General features: G+C 59.5%; 1 protein-coding gene across 6 annotated transcripts in view; it reads right to left on the bottom strand.

Annotated features, from left to right (window-relative positions):
* Positions 1–15,852, bottom strand: part of SLC4A3 (solute carrier family 4 member 3) — a 35,663-nt gene that overhangs the window by 4,239 nt on the left and 15,572 nt on the right. For 2 of the 6 annotated variants that reach the window (XM_090046244.1, XM_090046247.1), the window contains 12 exons: positions 13,283–13,418; positions 12,273–12,453; positions 11,493–11,592; positions 7,684–7,868; positions 6,328–6,544; positions 5,808–6,032; positions 5,342–5,490; positions 3,591–3,785; positions 3,243–3,449; positions 2,377–2,466; positions 1,236–1,402; positions 530–783 (listed from right to left, as the gene is read on the bottom strand). In XM_090046244.1, coding sequence (XP_089902370.1) covers positions 530–783; positions 1,236–1,402; positions 2,377–2,466; positions 3,243–3,449; positions 3,591–3,785; positions 5,342–5,490; positions 5,808–6,032; positions 6,328–6,544; positions 7,684–7,868; positions 11,493–11,592; positions 12,273–12,453; positions 13,283–13,418 — 2,106 coding nt within the window. Of the gene's footprint in view, positions 1–529; positions 784–1,235; positions 1,458–2,376; positions 2,467–3,242; positions 3,450–3,590; positions 3,786–5,341; positions 5,491–5,807; positions 6,033–6,327; positions 6,545–7,683; positions 7,869–11,492; positions 11,593–12,272; positions 12,589–13,282; positions 13,419–15,852 lie in introns of all 6 variants that reach the window. The other 4 variants (XM_090046242.1, XM_090046246.1, XM_090046245.1 and 1 more) reach the window with 3 other exon arrangements.

Below are 15,852 nucleotides of genomic sequence, written 5' to 3'. Positions count from 1 at the left end.
TGACGGTGCTCAGGGCTCACCATGCACACACCGGGGCCCCCTGACACCCCAGCCCTCAGGCACCCGTCTGCTGCAGGTAGGGGGTAGGGTGCAGGGGGGTGGGAGGCTGGCTGCAGGGGAGGGGTAAGGCACTGGCTGTGGGGGGAGTGAGGCACAGCCACTGTCTGGGGAGCAGGTAGGGATGGTGTTTGTGTGGGTGTTGGGGCAGACGGGAGGGCTATGGCGAGATGGGGGCAGAGCACTGGCTGGGGGAGCTGCAGAGAGTGAGACAGAAGGGACATGGGTGCAGGGGCCCCAGCTGTGGAGGTGGAGGGATGCTGGCTCCAGGCTGCTGTGAGTAGTCCTGGCTCAGGAATCCTGACAGGTACTCTGGAGGGGAACAGGGCACTGCCTGGGGGGACAGTGGAGTGACGTCAGCTGTAGGCAGCTGGGCAGGGGTACAGGCCAGGGGTATCTCTGCCCACACCTTGGCTCAGTGCAAGCCACATCTCTTGCTAGCCCACCCCCACGCCACGCAGCTCAGCCTCACCAACAAGGGTAGCAATGAGTACGCCCGTGACCCGCTGCTCCTTCACCTCCTCGATCTTGGGCTTCTCCCCAGGTGCAATGGCCTTGCTCATGACAGTTAAGGCATTGACATGGGTGATGGAGCGCACAGTGGCTGCCGTCAGCCAGGGCAGCCCGAACAGAGCGCAGAGCCCGCCCATGGTGCCAATTAGCAGCAGGTCCAGGTGGAAGCCAGAGCCTTTGAGCAGCTTCCGCTCCTTCTTGCTGACGATCAGGCTGGGGCAGGAACAGAGGGAGAGCAGTCAGCACTGGTGGGCTGCACTACACTGCAGCTGTGAGGGAGACATGAGGAGCTGGGCAGGGTGGGAAATGCCTCTGCCCCGGACCACAACCATATCAGCTACCCCAGGGAGGCATCCTCTCCTGGGCTAGGCTGGGGCAGAACATGGAGACAGCGTCCTGTGCACACAGGCCTGTCTGGGCACAGCAGGGAACCCATGCTGCAGTTGTGAAGCAGAGAAGACCGAGGCAGGAGGCTCCAGTGGGCAGAGGTATCATTCTCACCAGCACTCAAGGAATCCTGCCTGCCTCTTTCCATGCCAGGTGCCCTGCTGTCCAGATCCAGCAACAGCCTGAATACCCTGGGCTGACCCCACCCCCACTGGTGCCCTGCACAGACCCCTGGTGCCGGCTCCGATGACCAGCAGCTCACAGGCAGTGGCACTCACGTGGTGATCTGCGTCTCCATGAAAATGAGGATGAAGACCAAAAGTGCAGGAATGGCCGAGGCAAACATCATCCACATTGGGAAGGCCTGGCTGCTGCCCAAGGGGTGGATGAACCAGCCGCGCTTGTCGGGGGACGTGACGGAGAGGCCAGCAGGGACGTTCAGCTTCTGTAGGAGCAGTCCGACACGACACGAACATCCTCACTGCATCCGGCCCCATGGCCTAGGCAGCGCACACCCCACTTTGGGAATCCATCACTCTTAGCCCCAGCCCCGACCTGTGCTCAGCACCACACAGCACCATAGGGCCCCTCTACCCATGGGGCTTGGCTCTGGCTCTGGGCATCACCAATTCTGAGGCCCTGAGGGACCAGCTGAGCCATCTGCTACCAAACTGACCTCTGTGTCCTGCAGGCCAGAAGCCCTTGCCCTGTGATGCTGCACACAGCCCAGAGCCCATGGCTGAGATGGAGCAGAGCTTAGAGAAAGATGCCAAGCCTCATCCTGAAAGCCCCAGAGCTGCCACCTCTGCCTTGCCCTGGCCAGCTGTTCATGGCCATTCCCCCTCGCCCACTCCCAGCCCGTCAACAGCCCGCCTCTCCACTCCAGCAAACCTTCTTCTCACTTCGGCTGTTACTGGTCATTGATCCGAGCCTGGGGAGCTGCTGTTCTCAGACCTTCTGCCCATGGGGGTGCTTCCAGACGAGAGCTGAGGCACCTTGTAACCTCCCTGTGTCACTGGAGCAGGCCACAGTCCCCCTCTCTGCACCAGGTTTTGCAGACCTCTTGGGGCCCATCTATTTGTTCCCTTTCTGGGGCACTGTCCTCAGACCCAGCTGCAGCCTGCAGGCATAGCCAGAGGCTACGTTCCTCCCTCCTCTGCCAATCTGAGACTGCACAACTCCCAGCCACCCCCGGTTCTCCCCCTATTTTGATGCCACATGCAGCCCTGCCCAAGCTCCAGCCCTTGAAGGGACTCCAGGTGCCAGAGCTCTAACTCCTGGGGGCTGCAGGAACAGTGCACTGAGGTCTCTAGCTTGCCCGTTACACTGAGGAGGGGGGACGTGATGGGGCCGGGCTACATGGGTGCGGAGGCTCGGTACTGGCTGCATGCGCAGGGCCTAGGGCAGTGCTTGCCCTACCTGTGTGTAGGTGTCTGTGATGGTGTAGTCTACCAACACCATGACCAGGATCGAGATGGGGATCCCAAAGTCTCCAATGATGCGCCGAGCCTGTGGAGTGATCATGGCAGCAGGGATGAGCTGGGCCCCTCCAGAACATGGATCTCCATGGTCCCAAGCAGAGAGTGCCTGGATGTGTTGTTGCGGGGTGGGGAGGCAGCAGCAAGGAGTGCAGCACAAGTGAGTGTTGCTAACAAGTGGATGGTGAGGGGCCCAGGTGCACCAGGCTGCTCTGACGGGGCTGGCCCTGGCCATGTGGGGTGTGAATCTGGCAGTCCCCAGCCCCATTGCACTTGGAGATGCCTCTGAAAGCACATGGGGACTACAGCCCTGAGCATGCAAACGAACCATGACCACAACCCTCCCTCCTGCTTGCCAGGTCATTTTGACCCGATGCTGGAGACCTCTCACCCCCACTCCTCACCCTCCCTAAGATCAGCCTGGAAAACAGATGTTGGTTCTTGGGAACTGCTCTGCCTGGGAGGCTCCAGTGCAGCAGACTCTGGGCTACAGACTCCATCAGAGAAGCCCTGCTGGCCCTGGCGCCCTGGGTGCAGAGATGGGCAGGGACAGCCATGGATGGCAGTGACGGGGCCAGCAGCACCCAGCTGCTGCAGCCATCTCCTTCTGCAGGCTGCAGCCTGGGGCAAAGCCATATCACAAAGCCAAAGGGCTACTGGTATGTTGACTCACTCAGTCATTGCAGAGACCCCTGCACCAGCCCTGATATGTCAGAGCACGCAGCAAGATGGGTTTCTGGAGGGCAACGACTGGGTGGAGGGGCTAGGGGCAGCGTGTGCAGAAGAGCCACAAGCCTGGGCACCTACCTTCCCTCCCAAGAAGCGGCTGTTCTTGAACTTCCGCATGAAGAAGGCAATGAAGAAGGTGCCCAGCATGAGGATGAGGGAGAGGAGGGCAGTATTGGGCTGCATCCGGGTTCCCAGTGTCATGGCGTCTGCAGAGGGTGCGCTGGTGTTCAGGCTGCCTTGCAGGCTTGGTGGATAAAACTTTAGCAGGGGGTGCTCTGCAAACACCTGGGCAGGGGGGCATGAGGGGGCATGTCATTGCCTGCAGGGGGGCGGGGGGGGGAGAAGACACCATCACTGCCCAAAGGAGCTGGGGCATGGCTGCCACCACCCATGGGGGCAGGCAGAAGGCACTGGGAGGGGGATCACCTTGTAGAGTTTGTAGAAAGTTTCGTAGATGAAGATGAGGGAGATGAGGAAGGCAAAGATTTCCTGCGTGAAGGGCGAGATGTAGCGCACCAGGAAGCTGCCTTCAGCTGCCACGATGATGAAGATGAAGACGATGAGCCACAGACCAATCCACACTCTGCCTGTCAGGTACTCAATGCCTTGGGTCTGGCAGAACTGAGATGGGGAGGAAGGGGCAGTCATGGTCACAGTCACAGTCTGAGCATCTGCTCCTTCCCCCTTGGCCCATGCGACCCCTGAGTGCCAGCTGGGAAGTGTGAGGACGTCCTCCTAGGCCCCACAGCAGGGCCATGCTTAAGGCAGGGCTGACTCCCTGACAAGGGTCACAGACTCCTGCCCTCCCATCAGCCATTGCACCCCAGCGGGGCACTTCCAGCCTTGAGACAGACAGCGCTTGAGGGAGGGACGACCATGGGGGACAGGACATGAACTAACTGTAGCAAGGGAGACCTAGGTCACATTAGGAAGCACTTGCTGGTCAGCATGGGAGTTGCCACCACTGGAAGTTCAGAGCAGGATGGTTTGGTTGAGGGTCATGGGACCAGAGAAAAGAGGGGCTGGAAGGGACCCCATGAGCTCACATCTAGTCCAGCCTCCTGCTCAAGGCAGGATCGTCCCTAGACCATGCCAGCCATGGGTCTGTTCAACCTGCCCTTGAATGTCTCCAGGGAAGGAGATTCCACCACTTTGAGGGGCCTGTTCAGTGCTTGACCTCCTCAGAGTTAGAAAGTTCCCCCTTGTCTACAGCCTAAATTTTCCCTGCTGCAGCTTGAGGCCACTGTTGTTCCCTACAGCCACAGAAAAAAGCCCATCTCCATCCTCTTGATAACAGTCTTTAGGTATCTTGAGACTGTTATCAAATCCCCCCTCAGTCTTCTCTTCTCCAGACTAATTACCTTTAGCTCTTTCAACCTGTCCTCACAGTTATGTATCCCAGGCCCCTGATGACTGCTGTCACTCCTCACTGGACTCTTTCCAATCTGTTCACATCTCTCCTGCAATGTGGAGCCCAGCACTGGACATGGCATGGCTGCACAGTGTATGCACTGTATACGGTGCTGAATGGAGGAGAATCACTGCCCCTCACTTGCAGGTGAGACTGCTGTTCGTACAGCCCAGGAGACTGCTGGCTTGGTTTGCAGCCCAAGCGCACTGCTGGCTCCTGTTCAGCTCATGGTCCACTACTCCCCAGACCCTTCTCTGCAGTGCTGCAGCCTGGCCAGCCATTCCCCAGTCTGCATTTGTGCATGTCAGTATCCTGTCCCTACTGCAGGACTTTGCACTTGTTCTTGTTGAAGGGATGGTCCTGCCCAGGCTTCATGGCCCCAAGACCCTGTCCAGGCCTGTGAATACCTGTCAGCAGGTGTGTGGCCAGGGGATGCCAGCCATCGCATACCTCCCCTCCCTTCCCAACACTGCAAAGGAAAAATGACTCCACAGCAAAGCCATGGCTCGGAGCCTTTGGCAGCGCAGCACAGCCCTGCCCAGCCCACCCCACAGGAGAGGCTGCACCGCAAGGCTGGCTGCAGGTGGCCTGCATGGCTGGATACACTACAGACCCTGCAGCAGCTCTGCAGTTGCAGATGACCTGACCAGCCCCAGCACTGCCCTGCAGGCATCAGGGGAATGCCACAAGGCCCTGCCCAGATGGGCCAGGCCACAGGCACTGGTGGGACAAGCCCTGGCCACATGTGGCAAGGGCTGACACGCACCTTGTAAAATGCTTCTTCAAACACCAAGAGTGGTCCTGAAAAGCCGATGACAAGAAGGGGCTGGGCCCCAAGCAGGGAGAACAGGATGCCCAGGACCGAGGTGGAGATGATCAGCTCTGAGACGCCCATGAGACCCTCCGTCTTCTCCCCTTAGAGACAGAGAACAACATGTGCATCAAGGAGCTCCAGCTAGGACACACCAGAGCACTTAAGGGAGGAGCCCAGGGGCTCTCTCCAGTGCTGCTCCTGGAAGGCCGCGCCTGGTCCTGGCTCCACGCTGCTGCAAAAGGATGGACATGCCAGAGAGCGCTCAGAAAGGAACTGCAGACAGGCCGGGGGGCTGAGCAGCAGGGAGGAAGGTAGCCATGCGCATGCAGCAGAACAAGCCCCCAAGCCAGAGCCCCGTCCAGGCCCAGCCAGGGCACCTGGCAGGCAGGAGCGTGCAGACCGAGCGCAGGCCCGTTACCTAAGAGTCCCCCGAAGGTGATGGCAGGAGAGAGAGCAGCAAAGTAGATGAAGAGAACGGCCGCAAGACACTGGCTGTGCAGGGCGTCCCGGATGTCGCTGAGGTATTTGGGGTACCTGCGCTTGATGTCCCGCACCAGGCCGCCAAAGAAAATGCCAGTCCGCCGCAAGGGGTCGTCCTCTGCCTCCTCCTCCTCCTCCTCCTCAGCCTTCACCTCGCACAGCTCTGGGGAGGGGCAGGGCGCATGGGTCACAAGGGGAACACAGGGATGCGAGCTCCCTTCCCCTAGGATGTACGTGCCGGAGCAAACCCGCCTGCCATGCAGCCAGTTGGCGTGACGCTATCACTGGCAGCTCTCTGCACACTGCCCCCCTGACAGCCCAAGCCCCCGCTGCTCACCCTGTCCTGACCTTCCCACACACCCCTGCTGGGGCAGCGCACAGGGAGCCTTGCAGGGTCGCAGCCAGCACCCAGGGCTTAGTCTCCATCCCCTGGACAGACAAGGTAACACAGCAGAGACCTTTGGCTTCCTGGGCAATGCCCTCCTTTGTGGACTTCTTCTGCTCCCGCTCCTTCCTCTTCCTCAGCAGCTCCTTCTGGAAGGTGGCAATGGAGCGGAGCAGGTCCTTGCCCTCCACCTCCGATGGTGGGATGACGATGCTGCAGTCCAGGAACTCATTGATGGCGTTGAGCAAGTCCTGGCGGTCATCTGCCAGGTATGCAGCCTCATGGAAGAGCTGTCGCCAGATAAGTTCAGGTTAGGGTCAGAGTCCTCAGCGCAGCATCACAGCACCTTCCCCCTGTGCACCCAGACCCTCCAGCTCCAGCACCTGCCCTACTGCCCCCACCCAAACCCCACCCCCTCCAGAGCAAACAGCCCAGTCCCAGGTTCTGGCACTTGGCCAAGCTGTTGCCTGCTCTGCTTCCAGTCCCAGTCCCTCCCCTCCTGACCGACAAGCGGGAGCTCCCCGGGGCTCCTCTCCCAGCTTGTGGTCCTGAAACCACTCTCTGCTCTACACGCAGGGGCCAGAAAGGGCTGGGGATTGGCCATAACCCTAAACCTAACACCCCTCGTCTCCCCTCCCCCAGCTGCCCCAACCTGGGCTTGGCAGCCAGCAGGGATAAGGCATCGCTGCAGCTAGGAACCTGGGAGCCAGCCCCAGGATGTGTCACTCCCCCTCTCCCCATGGCCAATGTCATGGTCGCCTCCCTTTCGTCTGCTAGTCGGGATGATGCATCTCCCCTCCCTGCCCCAGCAGAGGCAGCATGCATCTTCCTGGATGCCCCAGCAGGAGAGATCAGCGCAGCCCCGTCTCCATCTGCAACAGTCACCATTGCATCCAGTTTGGGTGCTGGTGCCTGCTGTGCTAGGCACTGGGCCCAGGGGCTCCAATGCACTGGTCTGCCTGTCCCTTTCCAGGGCCAACACCTCTGCCTGACTCAGTGCACTGGAGGTGCACACCCTCCCTCCTCTCCTCCCTCAACCTCTGGGGACCCCTTCGCTCTTGCCGTCCTCTGCACTCACTGCCCAGCACAGCATGACCGTCAGGGTCCTTCTGCACCGGGTGATCCCACCCTGCCCTGAGCCTCCCATCCTGGGCTGTGATCTTTGGACTAGACCTGCCCCCTTGGCCATGCCCACCCCCAGCTCCTGTCCAGCAGAGGCCTTGGCACAGCAACAGCATCTGGGATCCTATGACCCCAGCTGACTTCCTGCCCTTTGGGCAGGGGGCTGGACTCGATGATCTCCCGAGGTCCCTTCCAGCCCTGATGTCTATGAAATCTATGAAATCTCTGTAGCTGCCCTGTCTTGTGCCTGACCCTCTGTCCCTTCTCCCACCCCCCAGCATTAGCGATGGCCCAGCCTGCTCCTCACCTTGTCGGACATAAGGGTGGAGATGGAACGCCCGATCTCATGGTAATCCATGTTGGCCTGGCTGGGCCCCAGCAGGACAAAGATGAACCGGACTGGGATCGGGACCTCCAGGACAGACTCCAGGAAAGTGGCCTCGTTCAGCCGGACAAAAGCCATGGTGGGCTGCTCCAGAAACTGCACGCAGCCTGCGAAGGACAGAGACCGTGGTCAGGGGGGTCTGGCACTGGATCAGGCACCTAGAGAAGCTGTTGTCATCTCCACTAGACCCAGGGCTGGGATGATTTAGTCAGGGATAATCCTAGACTAGATGTGGCTGTATAAGGGCCCTGCCAGTCCAACTGTCCTATGAATGAGGTCACAGAGGGAACCAGACCCCAAGAGATACTGATGCCCCCCAGCAGCACTGTCCCAGGGAAAGGCCCCTGCTAGACATACATGGGCTCATACAGGTATTCCCCGACTGCAGGTGATGGGAAGTGTGGGGTCGCCTGGTCCAAGGGAACCTGGGGCACGGTGCCCTCACAAACAGGCTGTTTGCAAAACAGCCAGGTTTAATCACATGCTTTTGTCCCTAGCTTGGAGAAAACACAAGCAAAGCCAATACAGCACTGGCATTAGCTGGACCCAGAGAACACAGGCACCAGGAGCCCGGCACCGAGTAGTCTGGCTTCTAAAGCACAATAAAATGGACTGACAAGTTAAGAACATCTGAACGGCCCCATGGGGCCCACCAACCTGGCATCCCGCCTCTCACCGCAGCAGAGTGATGCTGAAGGGAAGAGCCTCTGTGCAGGGCCTATCCAGCCTGATGCCCATCTCCTTACATTCACACTTAACACTGATGGGCCCATCTGAACCAATGCAGACCCCAGAGAGAGAAGTGTGATTGTCCTTCAGAAGAGTGAGTCAGGGCAACCCTCAGAGCAGCCCAGGTACATGGCTGGGAATGCATGTGCCCCTCAGTAACAATGCCAGTGCAGAGGGACTGCCCTGGTACCACAGCATTTGCGCTGTGGTGAGCAGCCACCGAGGGCCTAGTGCACAGGGTGGGAGCTAGTTTAGTATCTCTCCCAGATACACAGCTGGGTCCACAAAAAAGCACCTAGAATCCCCCTGCCTCTCTTGCAAACCCAGGGTGCTTTGTCCAGTGGGCTCGTGCCAGGCAGCTCCTTCCAAAAGAGCATGTAGATTCAGTTTCCCTCCCCCCTCATGTCCCTGGGGAATTGCTCTCCTGTACCTGGCTTCTGTCAGCAGAGCTCTGCCATGCAGGGAGCTGGTATTGCTGGGGCTGCAGAAAAGGTCTGTGCCAGCATGGGCTGCATCTGTGCCAAGGATGCCACAACTCTGCCACTCCCATTAGTGCCACAGAGGCCCTTCACCATAGACAAAAATACAGTCTCTGCTATATAGAGGCAAAGCCCCTCTCTGCTCCCACTCACTCACCCTCCTGTTTATGCACCAGGACCTCATTAGCCCTGTGTCCCACAGCTTTACAGTGGGCAGCTCATGTGCAGCTGTTTATTCACGTACTGCCCTAAATTCCCGTGCATCACTGCTTTCCAGGCTGCAGTCCCCATTCACAGAGCACGGCCCGTGTGACACTGCCCAGAGGGACAGCCCTGCATTTGCTTCCATTCATATCGATTTGGATTTCCTGGATACAGTAAATCCAGTGATCCAGCTGGCTCCCTACGACTGCCCAGCCGATGTCACCGTCTGTCACGCTGCCCAGCTCTGTGGCAGCTTCTCCCAGTTCCCCCAGTAGTGACTGCTCAGGGACACAGTCAGTGCAGAAGCAGGTGGACACAAACCAGCTGGACATGAACCAGCCATGAATAAATGAGGCTGGGAGTGAGACAAGTGGTTGTAACCACTGGAGCGCAGGGTCCAGGGACACACGTACCTCCCAAGAGCAGCAAGGGCGAGAAGCCTGAATGGCTGAGATGGAAGTCAACTGGGTTGTGGAAGGGACGCAATTGTAGCTGTCCATGAAAGCCGGGGGATCCACTCCATGACCCAGGCACCGCCTCCCAGGCCAGAGCCGAACACACTGAAAAGCACCGGGCCACGGACTGATCTCCACGGGACCCTGCTACCAGCCCTTGGGTTCAGCGATCATTCCCCAGTAATGACCACACTTGTCATGAGTCAGTTCTTGATCCCTTTAACATAGACCCCCCCGATAGTGCACAGGGCTTGCTTTTCAGTCAGTAGTGTGCAAGCCTGGCACAGATCTGAGTACATGACACCCATGTGGTTACCTCTATCATCTGTGTTGCAAATCCAGGGCTGTTTGACCAAGAGGACCCCAAAATAAAGCTGTTTCCCACAAACAACCTACTTCTGAGTAACAGTGTCCCAAAGTGCCCATGCAGAGCCAGCACAGCTTGAAAACCCTCAGCCTCACCAGAGCTCCCTGCCTCAGTTATTCAGGGCTCAAGGCGATACCCTACACTGAGTCCAGCAAAAACAACTCAGTCCTACACGTATGAATAGTGCTGGATGCTGGAGTGGGGCAGGTCCCAGAGCCCTGGCTTGTGCAGGTAACTGTTCCAGGTGCCCCTAGCACTCGTGGCACCTGGAGCCCAGTCTAGGCAGCTGGGCCCACTTCTAGGACCTCAGATCCTTGCAGTGTGCACAGGTCTCTCTCAGGAAGTTAGTCAGGCATGTTCATAATGTGTGTCACTGCCCCTTTCCCACATCCCACCCAGCGCTGTGCAGGGGGCACAGTCAGGGCAGTGCTGTCAGCTGAGCAGGTGCAGATGGGGTTGGGGAGGGGATGGATGTGAATCGTTGCAGTGACTCTCTCCTGAGCAGCTCAGCCCTGCCCCAGAGATGGCATCTCAGGGTTGTGACAAGGATCCTGACCAGGGAGGGATGGAAGAGCAGCCCTCCACCCCAGGTCTGCTGTCCTGACTGTGGCCAGCGCCAGAATGACCAGGGACCTCTTGCACGGTCCCCTTTTCCTGATGTCCCAGATGTTCCCCATGTCCCCATGACCCAAGCCAGCGCCCAGCCCTTTCTGGCCCCTGCCCTGCTTCTTTCCCATCAAGCATTTCCTAAACTCTGTGCTCTGCGGAGGGCCAGAGGATGGGGCCTTGGTCACTCCCCTTGCTCCAGAGCCTCCTCCTGTGTTCAGACTGTTTCCCAGGCCATTTCCAAGAAGCGCAAGTGACAGAGGAATCACAAAACTTGCAGGGGTCCCCACGCATCACAGCTCACATGGCTCAGCAGCATTCGGATTTGTGCCTCCCTCCAAAGTTCAGGACCATTCCCAGCCTCTGTACTGGGGCTCTGAGATAGACCTGGGCATCTGGCTTCCAGGCAAGATGGGCAAAACAGGTTTGAAAACAGCAACACCCAGACATGAAGCTGGTGCTAGGCTGAGTTCTGAGATGCTTGGCCAGGGAGGGAGGTGGAGCAGGATGAGGCCATGCTGTCCTGCCTCCCAGCCCTTGCTCTTCCTTGCTGGAGCCTGGCCTGGGCAGCTTGGCCTGGTGTCCCCTGCAGTAGTCCTGGGGTCAGACCACACAAGCTGGAAGGTACCTCTGGCACCTTCAGAAGGAGCAGATTCACCCATCCTAGGAAAAGGCTCTGGGACAGCCTGAGACCCCAGGACACAGCAGGTGAGGTGACAAGGGGTCACTTGGGCCAGGCTCCTCCAGCTGAGCAAGTGACATTCTCCTCAGGTAAAGCTGGGGTCACAGAAATGGGCAGCCCACGCTCCTTGGCCGGCACAAGCTGGTGCCTGGCTGGGTCTCGGACCTGGGACCGGGCCTCCCTGGCAGGTCCCCATCAGCATCTCTTACCCACAAGGACCACAGTGGCCTCTGCATCATCAGGAATCTTCTCCATCAGCTTCAGATACTTCCCGCGGTGCCCCTCAGAGTTGTGCAGATGCAGGTTTTTCTGCCCCGGTCAGGAAAAAAGGCACACATGAGGATAGGCAGCCAGGCTCCGTATTCCTGCCATGTGCCAGGGACTGGCGGAACTGGATGCCCAAGCCTGTACTCACACCTGGCTTGGGTTCCCCCAGGGCAGCGCACAGGGCAGAGCCTTACTGATAGCTATTGCTCTGCCTCTCCCCAGAGGAAGCTGATGCCAGACCCCACTTGCTGGTGACTTTCCCTGCACCAACTACTCCCCTTTAGCCCCATGTCTAGCCCTGGGTCATTCACCCTACAGTCCTGCTGCACCTGAGGTGCTGCTGCAAAATGGCTGCTCCTGGCCAGGACGAGCAACTTTTGCCGCACCATGTGGGGATGAGTCCTGCCTTGGCGGCTGGCAGGGCCCCCTTACTCCTGTGCGAAGGTAAAGACAGGGCCTGCAGTTTGTCTCCTGCATCTACATTCAAGTGCCTGAGCAAGCAACTGGCCACCCTGCAGCCCTGCTGAGGACCGGGTCCCTGACTGGGATGCCCAGTCACTGGTCTTGGATCTGAGCGCTCTCAGCCCCTGGCCTGCAATGCTAGAACCCCCAGGGAAGCTGGGTGCACCTTGCACTTGGATTTGTCTCAGGCAGCTGCCCTGGTGCTCTGGGAAAGGCAGAGACCCCTTGCACCAGTCGGTCCCGCCCTGTACCGCCCTCACCTCCTTGCACTCGGTGTCATGGGGTTTGGGGTCAGCCATCTCAATACGCTCCTCGCCCATCAGAGGCATGCAGGTGTCAGTCATGTGGTTGTGGTTGTGGTGGTGGTTGCCCACGATTGAGTTCATGCTGGAGCTGGAGTGGTTTCGGGGGAAGAAGCCCTCCTTCTCGTCGTTGGGGTGGCTGGGAGGACGGCGCCGGTCAGAGCCATGGGCGGAAGCAGCCCTGCCCTCGGCCCCCAAAGCCAGCGGTGATGGCAGGACTGCAGCTACCACCCTCCCTGGTGGCCAGGCTCTGAGGGAGCAGGGTGCCAAACCCCTATGGGTCAGGAGAGCGGCTCCTGTGTCTGGGTGGGTACCCAAGCCGTGCAGCCCTGGGCAGGAAGTCAGGGATGCTGCGACTGGTCACCAGCCCCGCACCCTCCCCTCCCTGCTGTCAGCATGGCCAGCTCCACCTGCCCATGTTCCCTCAGGGACTCTTCCCTGCAGCGCTTCCCCCCAGCCTTGCCCCATCCCCACCCCAGCATCTGCCCCAGGCAGCCTCGCAGGAGCTCCTGCCACAGTGCCCCCACTGTCCTGCTGCCCCACTTCCCCAGCCCAGCTTCCCTGCTCCCCTCCAGGTCATGGCCCTCCCCAGCTGCCCCCTCCTTCACTGGGGCCTGGCTCAGCTTCCTTCCTTGCCCCCTGGCAATGACTCCCCTCCCTCTTGCCAGGCTGAGAGCCCCCCACACCACCCTTCCCTCCTTCAGGGCCCTGGTCTCCCTGCCCCAGCCCCTCCCCACAGTGCCCGGGAGGCACCAGCACCCTCCAGCACACACCCTCCATTGCCTGCTCTGTGGGACTAGGCCCTACTCCAGATACACGCAGGGAACCTGCCCCCACTAGGTCCACTTCCAATGTGACCCCAGAGACCGGCCTCTCTCCCCGCTTCCCGCTCCTGTCCCATGTGCCCCCATCCCCTCCGGTATGCCTGCCACTGCCACCACTCTCCCTCACCTGCAGCCCGTGCCCACCTGTGCTTCAGCAGCAGGGCCCGCAGCACGTTGGCCCTGTCCTCAGCTTTGATCTGGTCTGAGATGATCATGGTCTCCACCACCAGGTGTGCGATGCCCGGGAGCGTCGTCTGCTCCAGGTCCAGGAGGATGGCACCTGTAAACAGCAGGGAAAGTGGCTTGCTTAAGCCTGCACAGACCACGGTGCCACAGGATGTCACCGGGCTGGAGCCCCAGCAGGGCACAGGCACAAAGGTGCCTGCCACCGTCTCACACCCCTTTGGTCTCAGGCTGTGCACACTTGCAGCATTTGGCCTACATTTCACATCTGTGGGCACCCCTCGGCCCACATGCACTCCTGCTGCCCTTCACACTCGCCCCGCACCCTGACAGGCCATGGACACCATACTGGGACTCATCCACATGCTGGTGCTATCCCTCCAGCTGCCAGCTTGTCCCAGGTCCAGACCCCTCGGGTCTTTGAACCAGCCACGTGGGATAGCTGCCCTGAGCTGCCCCATGACGACTCCTGCCAGGCCTCGCTCCATGGTGATGCAGCTGTAGCTAGGCCGCCTGCATCTTTCTCCATCACGCAGGCCCAGGGCCTCCTCACTTCAGGACAGCCCTGAGATTCCCTCAGGTCCTGTGGCTTAACCACCTCACCTCTGGCCCACTGACTGCAGCTGTCTTCCCTGGGCTTGGACCAGGCCTCATTCCTTGCGTTCCCTCTGCTAACAGTCCCAGAGACTGTTAGCATGGGGGAGACTCCACTGCAGCTCAGCTCTGGGGACGTGAGACCTCGGGCACCACACCCCTCTGGGCTGCTGCTGAGTTGGTTCTTGCCAGTGCTGTTCACAGTCACACTGGCACCTCCAGTGCCAGGTGAGCAGGGAGACCTTGGCTTGCTTCTGGGGCAGGGGGTTCTCCCGCTGGGCTCTGAGCAGCTGAGCTGGAGCACAGTGCTGCAGGGAGTGGCCCTGCAGCTTCTTGGGCTTTGTGGCTGAGAGGGCACAGAGAGGCCAAGGGGTTGGTGCCTCATGGGAGGCTGCTCCTGGAGCAAAGCTACTGGCTTGGGGGACGAGCCCTGCGCTCCGGTCCAGTTCTGCTCCGTGTGTCGAGAAGCAGGGGATTCCTCCAGGGCTGGTGCTCCCGTGCATGGAGTTGCAGACAGCCCCAGCATAGGGACTCCAGTGCAGAAGTCACATGTCTAGTTAGTGTCTTTCCATGGTGTGGCCCCAGGCTTTGTCTGCAGCAGAGGCCCAACCCCATCCCAGCAGAGGCAGTCAGTCTCTGTGCCTCTGCCACGAGATCTCTGCTTGCCTGGAACTCCTGATTTGGGCTTCCCCATAGGGACCCACGAGCCCCTATGGGACTGCAGCAGGTGTGGGGGCTATGGGGCCCTTGCACTGCCCAGAGCTCTGGGATGCGATGAGGCAAAGGCTCCTCCCTGGACACATGGGTGCCTCAGCCGCCTGCACACGTTGGGACAAGCTCAAAGTCATTCCCTCTCCCCCCGCAACACAGAAATCAGGAGACATCAAAGCTTAGCTCAGACCGCCTCCGCAGGCAAGGCAGACCCTGGCTCAGCTCAAACCCTAGATCTCCTCTATCTACGGCTACTCTCTCTCCCTCTATCTCATGCCCTGCCTTACTGTCCCACCACCCTACCCCAGCAGGACTCAGGCAGACTCGCTGCCCTGGACCACCTGGAATCTGGGCCCCCCAGTAAAAATACAGCTCAGAAATCACATCAGCCCACACACAGCAGCAGCACTGCTCTCTGCACAGACCCCCGGGGGGCACAAGAGCCAACCCCAACTCTGCCCGTCATACTCAGCCCCTGTCCAAGTGCTCACAGACCCAGGGGGTTTATAGATTCATAGAGGTATAGATTCATGGATTCATAGGCTCACGTGGGTTGCCATGTGTGGGTTAGAAACTCGGGCAAGTTCAGAGCAGGTCATCTAGTTAACGACTCCAATCAGCAACTGGAGGTGTGGGGGAGAGGGGCTGGAGGGCAGAGGGCTCACAGCAGCAGTGGCAAGGACCAAGACAGACATTGCCCTGAGGACAGGGTCCAGGGACATGTGTGCAGAATGTGTCCCACTCGGGAGCTTTTAGCTGCACATGGATGGCTCTGGCCCCACACTGCACCAGTGCTAGCTCAGGCTGCTGTCACCTGCCCTGAAATAACACGAGTGTCTCAGGGAAACTTCAGACTAGAAAAGCCACAGCCTCCTCTGCCTTGTCAGCGGCTGGAGTGCTTTGTCTCATGAGGTGGCAGGATGTGGTCATGCCAGGCACATGCATGCTATTCCAGGAACCCACAGACAGGCAGGGCGACGGGCAATCACAGACACTGTCATCTTGTCAGGGAGGAGCCGCAAGGAGGCAGGAGCAGACAGGTATGGTAGCAATAGATTGGCATACCAGGCCTTTGCCCTGAGAGGCCTGGGGTACAGCCATCCAGAAAGGGTGGGGGGAAGGAAGTCTTGGGCAAACAAGTGCTTGCATGCACACTGGGGGCAAGCTCTGGGCACTTTCTGAACCTGGGAAGGTGATGCCCTGAAGGATTAATATGGGGCAACAAA

The sequence above is a fragment of the Crocodylus siamensis genome, chromosome 4 (genome assembly GCF_052110815.1).
Source record: "Crocodylus siamensis isolate JL-2025a chromosome 4, ASM5211081v1, whole genome shotgun sequence".
Lineage (NCBI taxonomy): Eukaryota > Metazoa > Chordata > Crocodylia > Crocodylidae > Crocodylus > Crocodylus siamensis.
The sequence above is the reverse complement of the archived record's forward strand: the minus strand, read 5'-3'. Positions and strand labels throughout refer to the sequence as shown.